Genomic DNA, 15,580 nt, shown 5'->3' on the forward strand with positions numbered 1-15,580 from the left:
TTCTCCATGGAAAATATTCACAGTTTATTTATATGGTTATTTCTACTTTACTCAGGTCTTCTATTAATTTTTCACTTTAAAAGGGTATCCAAATAAGGAAACTACACTTATCATTTAAAAAACTTCTTGCAGTTAAAAAAAGATTTAATTTACTAATTATACAAACTCTGTTTTACCTGTAATCAAAAACCAATGATATAGACAACAATTTAGCAATTTGCAAGTTTACAATTCAAAAGCGATACTTTACAAAACATTCCCTAAACTTTTCCATAGTTTCCTAATTCACAGATTTCTGAAGTGATTCCAAAATAAAGTCAGCATTATGGCTCATGTTTTTAAAGAAGAAACAAAGAGAGAAAGTAGCCAAACTGCTTACAAGATGTGAGTGGAAAAAACCAACCATTTTCTTGAGCCTCAGAAAGGGCTTTTGCAGCAGCTTTTGTACCTACACTCTGCATGTGTTAAGGCCACATCATTCTAGTCTGGCTGTGAAGCAGCAAGGCAACAACTTGAGCAGATATCTCCCCGGACTAGGTTACAGCTTCTTACCATTTCTTCAGGTATGAATCAGGGAGTTTTTGTATTTTAAGAAGTCTGATAGTTCTGTAGGAATAACAGATTTCATTATGACAGATAAGGAGTTCTGAGTTAATTAATGGTGTTGTTACCATTATACCTTCAAATGTTGGTTAGGAATCTAACCTCCTGTCCTGGTTTGAGCTAAAAACCCCAATTCTGTTTAGTGATTTTTACTCTCCAGTTTAGGCTCTTCTAAAAGGCTGCACTTTCTGAAGTCAGCAGCATGTTTTTGCAGGCAGTGTGTACTACTGGCAGTGATAACACCTGATGTTCACAGTTACTGCCTGGGACTGGGATGCAGAAAGGCTCTTGCTGATTCTTATTCCTGTAGTGACCAAGGCCACGGCTGGCTCTTGTGTGCCACGCTGGGGGTGCCGGGAAGTGAGAGGGGTCACAAGGAAGTAAAAGGTTGCACCTCTGGGGAGTTACAGACAGGACAGATGACCAGCGAGAGCATTCCATTCCATATACATCATATTTAGTTATAAATTGAGTGATCAAAAGAGTTTCTTTTCCTGCAATGGCTGGTGTCCAGGGAGGGCTCTGTCTGATCTCCTGCTTTTGATGCAGATCCTGACTTCCCGAATCCAGCTCCCTTTACCCAGCTCCCGCCACCACTGAGCCTGGGGCTTCCCCAGTGCCTCCTGCTCTGTAGCATCAGTGCGGATTGATATCGGGAAGGGCAGAGGGGAAGTTGGGTTCGATATCAGGCTTATATCTAGTTGTATATGGTTCTTGATTTTTATCATTTCACTATTATTTCCATTATTGTTTCATTAAAGCTGTTCTAGTTTTTCTTTCCTAACACATAGGTCTCTCTGCCTCATTCCCATTTTCCTTCCCGTTTGTGGGGGAGGGAAGAACGGGTTAGAGAGCATCTGTCCGCATTTAGTGGCCAGCCCAGCCCCAACTCACAACACCTCCTGACACAGAATGTCACTGAGGTCATTGTAAAGAGTGCTAAACTTGTAGCTCTTACTTTGGTTAAACTCAGATTTTGGTGCATGTATTTCCAAAAGCAGCAATTCTTATTCTACAGTTACAGCAAGTTTGCTATTTTTTTCAAGTATTATAAAGGAAGACTTTATATACTTAGCTAAGGAGGACAACAGAAGACTCCATGTCCATGTACATACTCTGTTTCCTGGCAGCTGGCTCCCACTGTATTCCAAGGTTCTGAGCAAGACTTTGTGCTAGTTCCTGTGCCATGGCCATAGGGAGGCCATACTACATTTCAAGAGGAGTGCAATTGAAAAAAAAAAGAAAAAAAAAGTAAGTTACTGTAATGAACACTAGACAGCTCATTCTGGCTTACTACATAGCTACCACTTCAGCAATTCTGCAATCACAATCCTGTGTACATATAAGGAAAATAAATGTAATGAAGTACATTAAGGAAAAAGTTTTCCTCTCAACCTGAGGGAATTCCTGTCTGCTGGTTAACCCACAGAACAGAGTCTGATATGTACGTAATATAGTTTTGTATAGTATGATTAGCGCATGTTAAAACAGGAAATTTTTATTATTGTTTTAATACTGCACTGAGGAAGAAGAATAATTTATAAAGCAATACAAAGGCACCAAATTTTTCTCGTTTAAATGTAAAAAGAAAATCAGTAAGAAATACATGTCATCAGAAGATCAAGCCTCTTATAGTAAGAAGACCCAAAAGGATGTTCAGTGCTATATTTCAAATACTCCTGTAGGAGATTTTTGAGTCTAAGTTTCTGCGAAATATACTAAAAGTCAATTTAAAATCTTATCAAACGAATACTGCAGAAAGGAGGAATGCTTTTTAAAAAAGAAAAGCAGTGAGCAGTGGTTTAATAATGATACAAGAAGCCTGGCTCTGAGAATCCTAACATTTTAATATTGAAGTTATCTTTAAATCCCTGAATAATGAAACATATAAACTCTGAGGTTATAATGTACAGTTTCTATTTTATTTCACTTCAGTCATTAAAAAAATTTACCTCGTTCACTCCTACTCCTCTGGTCACAGAGCAAACCCCTCCAAAGTAACTTAAGCTGCTCCTTTTGTAATGAAATGTCACATTCCTTACAAATAAAAATAAAGAAAATATAACACACTGGCATGGGCACCAAGAACTTACTGAAAGATCACATTTTTCACACATACTCTGATACACTGCATGCACACTAATCCTCAACTAGCATCAAAAGCAACTGCAAGTTTACAAACAGAACACTGACACCAAAAGAGTCCATTTGATACGACCTTCAACAAAAATATCAATTTTTATCCCATAGAGTCAGAATCAGTCCCAAACAAACAAACCAGGCAGAAAAAGCTAGAGTACCAGATGCCTAAGAAAATACAATAACCTTTGTTTTCAAAGGGTAACTATACATTCCAAACTACAATCTGTCAGGACAGAATTTTTTAGTAGCGCCTGTTACAATAGGACAAGGGGTAACAGTTTTAAACTAAAAGAGATTTTTTTACAATGAAGATGGTGAAGCACTGGAACAGGTTGCCCAGAGAGCTGGTAGAAGGCCCTGGAAACATTCGAAATCAGGTCCAATAGGCTCTGAGCAACCTGATCTAGTTAAAGATGTCCCTGCACTGCAGTGAGCAAAAGATGTCCCTGCTCATTGCACTGGTGTTTAGAATTTTTTAATTATGCTCTTAATCCAAATCAATTTAAGGTCTAGTTTCAACTCCAAATGAAAAGACTGAGAAGTATGCTTAGAGGGAAAGTAATATAGTACTGCTCTTTAGCCCTGTCTCCTTTCATTTATTGTTAATAAACTACAAATTATTTAGTTAAATGAAGGTAAATCTGGAATATATACATTATTATATAAAATGTCTATAAATGATTATGAATGATACCTATTTTAACTTCATAGTCTTAATGATAAATCTACAAAGCCTTAGGCACACATAGTAAATGTCCCTAAGCTTTGAGAATTAAATTCTTTTACAATAACAGAATCAATGTCCCTTTTGTAAATATTTCTTTTTTTCAGAATATTAACAGCCATCAGAACTTTCCAACTGCAGCTTCACTATAAATTCTACAACAGATAGAATCACAGCAAAGGCTGAGGTTGGTAGGCACTTCTGGAAATGGTCTAGTTCAACCCGTTGCTCCAAGAAGGCTTAGCTGGAGCCGGCTGCTCAGGGCCACGTGCTGAGCACAGACACTCCATAGCCTCTCTGGGTAACCTGTTCCAGACTCTGAGCACCTTCACAGGGAGAGGTTTTCTTCCCTATGTTTAAGTGGAAGTTCCTGTATTTCAGTTTTTATTTGGTACCTTTTGCCATGCACCACTAAGAAAAGCCTGTTTGCCCACTGACAAACCCTTCAGCAACTGAAACAATACATGCATAAAATTAAGACTGCACATCACCAACACTTTGCATATGTTATGAAAAACACAACTAGCAGTGTGTTGCAATGCCTGTGTAAAGGCAGTACAGCTCTCACAGATGCTGGAAGAAATTCTTCATTCCCTATTTTTATCATTCTTTGCAGACAGTGAATGATAGGAGAATCCCATGGAAGACATTTGTCACTCCGTCCTCATAGTATGCCATGCTGCTGGGAGATGGCTTAAGAACTTAAGGCTGCACAGGCAAACACACTCTTCTCTCCTCTTTGCTTATAATGCAATGAAGCAAAAAAACTGTTGTCCAAGGCTGATGTCTGCCTAATGATGCAAGTGGAATTTCCCCTCAGGACGAATTGTGCCTCAGAGAACAATTCATTAGAGCTCTAAAGGAGGAGATCTTCCATTAACAAATCATCACTGCAGCTACACGAGTGAATAATATAGTAACTGGAATGCTCTTGTGGCAACACATAATATTGTCAGCTCTGCCCTCTCCTGCTCGTTACTGGGAAAGCAGTACATTACACATCTGATTAGCAAAACTAGGTCTCCTTACGGGCTCATCAGAACACACTTCAAATATGAGACACTGTCTCCAGGTTGCAAAGACATTAAAATTTCATTATAGATATATTTATGAACACAACCATGGTATATACTACACCTATTAAAAATAGACTAACATGTTTAAAAATAAATAAAGCTTCCTAAGTAAGGCTGATGTTGATTGATGTAGCGACCAGCAAGCAAAAACGTAACCAAGACGAGACAGGTAGACAAAAGCAGTAGACAGCAAAATCTAAAAAACTGTAACAGTCTAAACCACTGTACAATGGCACATACGAGAGCAGTTGCACAGCATCAGCATGCTGTTTGATGTAGTGCTGTCGATATTTGGAGAAATCGTGAAGCATCTGCAGAGGGTCAGGGCGAATATTAATTCGATCTCTGTCTGTCCAAGTTTCCACAGCAACGAGAACCACTCTGGTGTTCAGTTGTTCCTTGTATATCTGAGGGCAGAGACAGGACAGGCACAGGAGTAGAACACTGGGTCAAACATGCACAGTTAGCCAGTAAGAATAAAGCGGAAGGACAAGAGGGATAAAGCAGGAGGGAAACATGGGGAAATAGTTAGCTGGTAATGCCTTGGATTTCCCAAAAGTTAGTATATTCTGATCAACTTAAATTTTATGTATTAGAGGACAACATAAAAACCACCCTTGCTGCTCTTTTTTTGAGCTGCTCTCTTTTCTTTAAAATTCTCACATCAAATAATTTGACCGCTGAATTTTGCAGAAAACCTGTACAAAAATCAGTAAGGGAGAAATGTAAACTGGGTGATCTCAAAGAACAAGAAAGATCTCAAAGACAAAAAAATAGCAAAAGCCAATTCTTAAGTCAAGACCAGATAACTTCTCAGTTCTCCAATATATCCAAAATTTAATTGAAATGTTTGATTTTCATTTATAGTATCACTTAATGCTACTCAAGTAATGTGAGATCAAGAATATTAATTTTTCTATTAATTTTAATGTCACTATAGCAACAAAACAACAATCAGGTCCTAAGTGATTACAAAACAGCTTTAAAATATCCATTTTAACTTTGTTTACAATACTTGATTCTGAAATAATACTGCTACTCTTTTTAGGTTCAGATCATAAAATGATAAATTTTATTAATCAAGAACCTGTAGATCACAAAAGATGCATGCCTTATCTGCAATAGTCAGTTTGTCCATCAACAGTTTTACATGAGGTATAAAGAACACTTAGTTATGATCTAAAAGCTCTGGATAATTAATACTTCGGCTGCCTAATCCATAAAATACACCATGAGGCATCACATTAGATACATGCTTTCATTACCTTTTTGCCAAATTATACCTACAATACACAACATGAATTGCAAATATCCTCCTACAGCTGTGATAGATATTTATACTGAATAAATTAGCCCCGACTATAATATGCCAGTCTTTTGTATCAAGACAGCATTATCCTTATAAAAACATCACTGTATAATATTCAGATTAGAAAAAAAAGGCAATAAATCTAAGAGCAAGAGAGAGCAACCATGTAAGCTCAATTTTGTCCAAGAACCTTGAAGGAAAAAGGAGTATAAATATGCTTCAATCTGAGGAAGATAGGGTGAGGACATGCAGAGAAAATGACATGAGAAAAATCAACAAAATTAAACCCCAGAAATTACATACGAGTGGATCAATAAAGTCTTTACTTTTGTTTGCCAAGAGAAAAGCTGTATTTCCTAAAGCAAATAGGAAGAAAAGAATGGAAAAAGGGGAAGAGAATCTGAAAGACTCTGAAAGCCAATATCCTATTCCCAATAATATATTAGTAAGAAATATATCCTGCTCCCTCTGAACATGAAGAAATAACAAGGCAGAAATTCCTGCTCCTTTTTTATGCTTTGTTTAAAGAAAACACCATTAAGATGTCATTTTGCAAGATCTCTATGAGGGGACTGAATTCTACATTGGCGAGAAGCTGAATGTTTCTGTATGCAAACATAGAGCAAATAAAAACCAGAAGGAATAATCAGAAAATAATAAATAATAATAAATAAATAAAAATAATAAAATAATAATCAGGAGGATTAAATTGCGGAAATTTATATTTTTATCTGCTCTAGTAACTTTTTCAGACCACTAGCATTTTCAGACCATTACACAAAAATATTCCAAAATACTTACAGTATTTTGCATATAATAAATATATTAATCTAAATTTTCAATATACATACAGCATACACAGTACTTTATATGTAAGATACTAAAAATAAATACTGTAGTGTTTCCTCTGAATTAAACAAACTGCTGGCAATATTTTGCACTATATCATATCACACAGTTCTGTTGGTATCAGTAATGTCACATGGAAAGGGAACAGAGCCAGAGTTTTCCTAGCCTTTGTATTCATCACTGCTAGAGAATCTATCCTGTTTTCATTACAGATACATTTCTGAAATGTGTGTAGTCATTACATGCATATCAAAAAGAGAAAAAACCCCAAATTTTATCACACATCTTTTAGTTCATATGCTTTATGTAAAATTGTTCTAAATTCAGTCACAGATACAAGTATGGTATCTGTGCCAGTCTCACCCATTTATAATGTACTACAATGGAATTTTGTTTGCTTTTAAGTTACAAATAAAGATTTATAAAGGAGAATTATTATTCATGTTCTCTTCTTCTCCCAATAGATATGTGTATCCTTTGTGAACTAAACTCATAGCTTCAACAATTTGTGGTTAATTTGGTTTTACAAATCCAAACTCAATTAAATCTCATTCTTCAGCAGTGACAGATACTGAAGGCTCCTTAAAGTCTGAAATCCTCCCCCGCCCAGGGCAAACTCTGGCAATGGCAAGCTTTGAGAAAAATGCCAAGGATAATTTGGTGGTTTCTTACACATTCACTCCAGGCTATTTTGCTGCAGAGGAAATGAGTTTTTAAATGTAATTTTTATAGCTGCTCATTTTTCTTATCCTGATATCTGCCAATGTTAACTTTTTTAATACAGTGCTAAACTAACATAGTCAGCAATACAGTTTACAGAAGAAACACTGATACTTACAGCATCTACAAGGTTTACCACAGACTTTGCAAAATTGTTTGTGTATGCATTTGAAGAACGGTGCTTTTTGAACTAGAAGAAGAAAAAGTAGAACACAGTGAGAACTTAAATATTTATTACTGATTATTTTCACAGCAAGAAAAGAAAGATACTATTTTTTTAAAAAGGGTAAGGGAAAGGCTCAAAAGGCTTTTCAGAGCACAGCCTGTATCTCATATTCAAGAATCCCTGAAAGATAAAGGAAGCCATGTATGCTACACAACCTTCCACATCCATTAAAGGAACAGTTAGCCACAAGAAATATCCTACCTAGAATCAGAGTTCAAATGTTAGAGACAAAATTGCAGGTAAATATGAGCTCAAAATTAAGAGGATGCTACAACCATTAAAACTGTGCTTAATCTGATGAATTAAATATCAGATTGTACTAACCACATTCCAGGAGACATGAAGATGAAGCATTTAACACTTGTCCTGTGTACAGGTCTTTCGCTATTACGGCACAAGACTTTTACAAGAAGTAACATTAGTTATACCAAAAGGCAAAAAAGAAGAAGGAGTGCATGGTAAAAATAAATATGTTTGGATGTGGAAAGAGTTAAAATGAACATCTTCCGTTTTAAGTTCATTTACTTCCATTTCTATGGACTTACATAAACTGTATTACAAATTCTGCTTCCTAATTTCTACGTATGTCATTACAATTGTTTCATGTCTTTTCTTATGCTGACCTACAAGTCCCCTCTGTTCTCAGTCAAATTTTCCAAAGATGCTACAACATCTGAACATGAATCCACGACTTCCATAAACTTTAAAATTATAAATCAAAATGGCATTACACAATGTAATTCACAGGCAAGAAAAATAAGGCTTCAAAATTTCACAGAAAAGGAACATAAAATTACATAGAACAAAGAGGATTAAAAGTCTTAATTAAAAAACTCTTACTAATTTCAACTACTGGTTAAAAGAAACGAATCTCATCACTTCATGAGTAAACATTATCAAGTTCCACAGAAGTGTCAGCTATTCCCTCTCTGAAACACAGTACCCAAAAAGGTGTTGGAACAAGACAGTCTGACTCTTCTACAAGCAACTGAGTAGCTACTTTCATGAAATAAGTTAGGTGATTAACTACCTTCCCAAATTAGACTTACAGAACAGACAAGTATCTTGTTTTCCAGAATTATGCTTGGTGTGAAGATGAAAGTAAAACTGGAAGACATAGATGCTTTTAAAATTAAATAATCCATTTCTCAAATTGAAACTCACAAGAGTGATACACACACACTCACTCTCTATAACACATTTTCCATGCCTTTAAATTTCCATTAATTTTGCATAAGCAATCTAGATTTCCAAGTAAGAAATGCCATAGAGATAACAAAAAATTCATCAAATTTAATCATGACATCATTTGACTGCAGGTAGATAATATTTTACATATGCAGTTATTCATTGTTGAGTTCCATAATACTTCACAGCAGGTTTTAATACCCAAAGCTCCTACAACATAGGTTTGCAGAGACTCCCTCCCCTATAACTATTCACAAAACAAAGCATTTTCAGCTACAGTGCTTGTAGGTGCTTAGGATGTACACTCAGGAGAGTACCCAAGAGGCTCTGTTTGCTCCCCAGGGAACCATGATACTAGAACAAAATAATGGCGGAGGGGGGGAAGAGACATTGTTTTGTTTTGAGCCAATCTCAGACTTTTCCTAAGTGGAAAAATAAAATAACATGCTTTGGAAAATGTTCTTGGTTTTCCTGAAAGTATTTAAACGTCCAAGTCAATAGCAATACACAACACAGTATGTTGAAATACAGCTCCTAAAACAGTAAGTCATTAAAAAGGCAACAACCCAATTAAATACGTTTAGTTGTGTGTTCAGCATTGCAGGAAAGGAAAACTCTGTGAAAATACAAAGTAATAATCACTTAACGCGACGCCCAAAGAGGTTTAAGGTACTTCTTCCAACACAGAGCCTTGCTGCAGGAGAAATTCGCCCTCTACTGGTCAGCAGAGGGCATTAAAAAACATGTAGTCAGTGCCGGGATTAGCGGGCTTTACTTCCTTACATATATCCATTTCATTCCTTGAAAACAATTATTAATTACTTCTGAGTCATTGACAACCCTGAAGCAAAAAATCTTGAATGCCTGTGGTCCAAAGTTCTAACAAATAAAGCCTGAGAGGAGACGACAGTTAGTGTAACAGCTGGGACAAAGAGGACGGTTGTTCTTGAAGCACGTCTGTATAACGAGGCCAGAGGAAGCACAGAAATACTCTCTCTTCATAAAGAGCACAAACCACAGGTCTCAAACAAGACAACAAAATGTACACAACCTCAGTTACTGTGCCCTAGGCCTAAACAACTAACAACTAAATAGCTTCCTATTAGGTGGCTTTTTAAGTGAAAAGAGTCCAAGAAATTTCGGTCCTACTCTTTCCACCCATTCCAATTCCTCCCACATTGCTGAATCAACACACATTAAACATAAGTTATTTTTGCTCAGATTACTTCTATGATTTATTAAACACAGAGATGAAGGAAGGTTGTATTATCTGTGTATCCAGCAGTGGAACAAATACAGAATACTGAATCCTGTTCCATTATCTGCTATTTCTGGCTCTTTAAAATCATCCTTCAGTCCTGACAACAGAGCCTACAACAGCATAAAGCACTGGGAAAACATGCAGTAGAGTAAGAGGTGCAAGGAGCTCTTATGGAAACCTGAAAGTTTATTTTACTTGCAAATGAAACAAGCAGAAACTGTTTTACTAACATAATTTGATTTTTTTAAAATGATATTGCTTACACAGAAACAAAGTCATACTAAGAGTCGAAGATTCTTACTTGCCTCTTACTCAATGAACAGCAGAGAAAGCTTAAGCAAAACAAGGGCTCAGAACACAACACAATCACAGTAACTCACCGTCAGTTGCAGTGTATTCTTTGGTTCTAGAAAACTTTTAAGCCTACACTGAGTATTCTTCCTCAACAAATAGGGTCTATGAAATAGTTGTTTAGGTTTACAAAATTTATCACTCCCCAGGGCCCCTCTCGCCCTCTCTCACACTGAAAGCAGTAATAAATAACAAATGTCACTTGGTCTATTTTTTTTCAGTCATCTCTCAAGACAAAAAGAAAAAAAAGGGGGCTTTTTTTTTTTAATTAATCAAATGATAAACAATTCCTGAATGAAATAACTTATCTTGCACTTTAAAATGAATTCTGTTTAAAAGTGTGGAATAGCCAGGAAGAACAATCAGATAGTTTTAGCTATATGCTTTGGTGCATTTATTAAAATTTAAGTTAGTAAAACTAAATTGAACAAGTTCTGACCTCTTTCTTTATTACTTTAAGAATAGGATGTAAATTTTGAATGTTTACTGTGTTTGTTCTGGTTATAAATGTGCTGTTGCTTTACTTTGCTAGTTATGGGCATATTAAATTATCCATACGACGCCCAAGTATTTCAGACATATTTTGAATACACAATCTCTGTAGAAAATCTCAGATAACGATAAGCACTGTTAGGTATTATGGTCTATACTGTGTCTTACAGTACAAACGTTAACAGCTGATAAACGGAATATTTGACTGAAAAGCAGCTGATGCAACATAGTGCTGTACATCAACCTACAAATGATAGTCAAAAGGAAGATTACCACGGAACTAATATACTTACCATTTTGTGGTCATTGACTATCATGAGCTCCAGATATTTCATTTCTTCAAAGATACCACGGGAAACCTGATGGATTAAAGAAATTCTTTGAGAAATCATGAACATGTAGTAATTTTAAAAAATAACTGCAGCTGATCTAATAGGATTACCCATAAATATTATATAGGGTGTGTAAACCTGCAAAAACTGGGTCAGACACTCAACTAGGGTGAATAATGATCATTCCAGTAACTTAATGAGTTGTGATAGACACTGACTGAGAATCTGAGTGACATCACTAAGAATGTTTAGCATCTATTCTTTCTGTTTCAGCACAGAAGCACCACTGCTTCCCTCCTATTATTTTCACAAAGGAGAAAAATCTCAAATGCTATAAACTCTTGGTCTACTGTACTATTCTTCACAGGTTTAATGAGGAAGGAAGTTACTAAAAATAGATGCATCCTCAAGAAATACACTGTGGATTGTGCAACTCAGTGAAGGCATACAGACTCACCTTCTTTAACTCAATTATTTCCCTGACACGTATGCATGTGCAGATCATGAGGACTGTCCACTTCTCTCAGTAAACCATTTCTGAGTGTCCTCATTTGGATTTTTCATTTAATTATGCTACTTAATGAGCCAAATGAAAATAAAGTCAGATATCTATGAAGTAGCAAAACTTCATTCAGAATTATTCTTTATCCTCAAGCAGACTCAAAACTTGAAATTCTGAACTAAATTTCACTACTGAACTTCCAGTTAATTGATGCATAGCATTGCTGTCACTTTAGAACTTTTATCACTTTTCTCCAAATAGTTTTTAAAGAATAATCATCTGGTTTTATCATTTGATAATTGCATTATGTGACAATATTAACCAATCACAAATATTTGTTTTCCAAAGATTATGTTCTCTCAACATTAAAAAACCCAGAAACTAATGGCGTTTAGTTTGTTTTCATAAATGGTCTTAAGTCAGGGTGACACTTCTACTCACTGCTCTCTTTCTTCTCTTTCTCCTCAGCCACTGTAGTTCAGACAGAAAGGGCCATTCAGAACTAGATTCAGTCTCTGTACAAAGTACAATTTAAGAATTTCATGGCATTATTTTAAAGTACATATTTACACTGTCCAATCCAAAAGCAGATAAAGATCATAATTAGAAGAACCTTTGCTATTGAAAAGTTTATTTTTAAAAAATCACAAAATATGAAGTACTTCACATCAAAACTCAAGCCATTTAGAAATCTAAAGTCAGAATTAAAGCATGCAAGCAGAGATAAAGAGATTGTAACCTGGGCTTAGAATATATACTTTTTCTATCACACGTCCTCAATAAATTAATATCACTGATTAAGTTGAATTATTTGCAGAAAAAAAAAACTAAATGCAGATCTTCAGGGGTAGAAATCTTTCAGCTGCTTTGTGACAACTCTAAATTCCATGGAACAATTGTGAAAAAAGTCAAGTTAGTATCTATTTTACAAGTTTTTCTAAATAATCAGCAATTTTATATAGACTGTTATCCTATTATTCACATTTTCTGAGTTATATATACAATTATTTTCAATATTGAAAAACTCATCAGCAAAAACATACCAAGGTCCTGCAACTGCTTGGAGGCTTGTGCTCCGTAAGTCCTTTGGATGATATGTGGTCTACTTTTACTTTCCTGATAAGAAATATAGATGACGTTTTCTTCTCATTAATAATGTCAAGTGAAAAATTCTTTCAGTATTTACCATTTTTATTATTTTTCCATAAAACGCAAGCAACCATAGTACCAATTTGGCATAGCACCACCAGTTTGAAACAATCTATCGGCAATCCTACGCAAATCTTGGAGCCTCTCTGCTTCAGCACATTTGCTAGCCTACAAAACTGAAGTATTGCAGATGCCTTTGACATTACTTGACAAAAGTCCTTTAAAAACCTTAGCGTTAGAGAACATAGACCATTTATTCCAATAAATCAAATTAGAGAGCATATATCTAGCTGAAAACTTCCCCACACAAATAAAATGCAACTATTGCTATTTATGACCAAAAAAAAATATCTTCTTAATTGCAACAAAACGCAAAAACCTGATCAATATGGTATCTTAAAGAGGATTGTTTCACCCTGTTTGATTGGTATATACAACACCTAAAAAGGAGAATACTTCCAATGCATGTTTCCTTCAGAAGCCTGACATGCCCCAAATTACCAGACTTTGGCTTCTGCTATCTTTTCTTCTGTAGCACCTCCCCTGTACAGCCTGCCAAAACAAGTAATTCTTTTCAAAAGATAGGATGCTAACATTCTGTACCTTCTGTACAAATACATAACACATTGAAGGAAAATACCTCCTATTTTTGCTGGGTTTTTCAGAGGGGGGAGGAGGAGAAATAAAGAAAAGATGTTTTATATAGTGTTTACTATAGTTAAGATTAATCAAGCTGAATAAACTACATACTGAAGGCTGCATCCAAGATATTTATCTCACGTAGTACAATCAAAAAATTACCTTAGGCAATTAATACTCATTGCCTTAAATAAATTCCAAATAAGTATTTTAAAATACTTTTGTTCTTTATACGAATGTATGAGAGGCCACTCATTTATTGATTTATTCTAATACATCTAATTTGCTATTCCTTGAGCACTTTTTCCCAAACCAGATAAATTAGATAAAAATAAACTTACTGCATTATGTGTCAGATCCATCGGTTCTATCAAGTACAAGTAAGTACTATCTTCAAACATACCACTAGAATATGGAGAAAAAGAAGTGATATTTGAGATTAGAAAACAACGTGATTCCAGGATATGATTTTCGATGAGACAAACCCAAAATTAGGGTTGAAAAATTGATACTAATATTAAATTAATTTCATATATGTTCATTACTACCATGTGTGGCTAAAGCTAAGGAATTTTTTTTAAGAGATCAGGCTCATTTTAATGAACTAACACTGAATGTAATGGTAACTAATGATAAAGCACCAAAAAGGGTAAAGATTTGACCTTGGAAAGAGGAAGTCCTGAGATACATCTAAGCATACAGAATACAATCAATAGCTGAGTTGCACTTAACAGTAACTAATCCTAGTAAGGGCTAACTTCTTACCTTTTTTCAGTGTACAAATCTAACAAAAAGATCAATTTTTCTATTGGCTGACAGAATCACAGATGAATACTAAGCATGCAGACTGCTCAAGCACAGCTCTTGTTTATCCTTTACCATAGTAAGTCATGTGGTGAAATATTTATTTTCACTTATCATATTCAAAGGTTTCATGAGACAGCATCAAAAAACTTTAATCCAAATAATACTAAAAAAAAATACCAGCAGTTTGGCACAGCTGGTACCGACATTTCAAAACACCAACTATCTTTGGGCCTGTAGAGATTTCAGTCCCTCACATACAAAGACGTAAGAGTAATAATTAGTTACTAGCCTTGTTAGAAAAACAAAATGGTGCACTTACTGAAGGCCATTACAAGTTGAAAGAGCAACTTTGGAATCCTTGACACCTCTGATATTTCCATGGTAATAACAATGCTCTCCACCCTGAAGTTTAAAAACAAAGGAGTAATCACATATGCACAAAATGACCCTGATTTAACATCAGTTGCTTAAAAACAAGGCAAAGCAGATCTAACACTTCCCATGAGGTAAAATTTCAGAGAAAGTAGTGGTTGCTAAAGACCAATGACTAGCCCTGATTGCTTATAAGAGAAAAACTGTGCCCAGTAGGGACTCATTTATATATGTGTTCAAGCCATAACAAGGATTATTCTTTTGTTGAAATCATGGCATTCTTCATCTTTTTTTTTTTTAACTGCATTTCTTTGCTGTGGTGTGATTCTGTAAAAAAGTTATGTAAGACATTTTACATGAGCACTGAATTGTTTCTTGATGCATTCCAGGTCTGTTAAAATTACCAGTCATACAGTGTTCATCAATCAGCTTAGATCCAGACTCTAACAATTTTGTTTCACTATCAATTAAAATGTTACAAAATGTTACAAGTCAACTCCTGATTTTAACTGCATAAAATTCCAAATAGATGCAAAACTCAAATTATTGAAAACACAGCAGGATTTCTATGTCTGCTCTATGGAAGTAAGCAATCATGTTTTAGACAATGTCCTGCCTTTTATTTTAAAAAAAAAAAATCTACAACTGTGTTTAATTGTTGGAGATTTAAAAGAAAAAAATAAGCAAACTACATCCAAAATTGCAACCTAAAACTTTCTCCAAGGTGCTAATAATACGTAGTAAGGGAGATCCTACTGAATGCTGTGATGCAAGATTTGAACAACAGCCTGATGCAGGGATTAGCCTGAATAGAATTAGTTCAAAACTTGGTAGCAAA

General features: G+C 35.2%; 1 protein-coding gene across 1 annotated transcript in view; it reads right to left on the minus strand.

Annotated features, from left to right (window-relative positions):
- Positions 1–15,580, minus strand: part of ADAM23 (ADAM metallopeptidase domain 23) — a gene marked incomplete at its 5' end in the record, with an annotated part of 54,285 nt that overhangs the window by 22,608 nt on the left and 16,097 nt on the right. The window contains 9 exons of the mRNA XM_009875074.1: positions 1,719–1,809; positions 2,556–2,640; positions 4,786–4,952; positions 7,542–7,613; positions 11,235–11,300; positions 12,217–12,290; positions 12,819–12,891; positions 13,905–13,968; positions 14,690–14,772. Of these exons, the coding sequence (XP_009873376.1) occupies positions 1,719–1,809; positions 2,556–2,640; positions 4,786–4,952; positions 7,542–7,613; positions 11,235–11,300; positions 12,217–12,290; positions 12,819–12,891; positions 13,905–13,968; positions 14,690–14,772 (775 nt within the window). The remainder of the gene's footprint in view (positions 1–1,718; positions 1,810–2,555; positions 2,641–4,785; positions 4,953–7,541; positions 7,614–11,234; positions 11,301–12,216; positions 12,291–12,818; positions 12,892–13,904; positions 13,969–14,689; positions 14,773–15,580) is intronic.

Source organism: Apaloderma vittatum, unplaced genomic scaffold (genome assembly GCF_000703405.1).
Source record: "Apaloderma vittatum isolate BGI_N311 unplaced genomic scaffold, ASM70340v1 scaffold5568, whole genome shotgun sequence".
Classification (NCBI taxonomy): Eukaryota; Metazoa; Chordata; class Aves; order Trogoniformes; family Trogonidae; genus Apaloderma; species Apaloderma vittatum.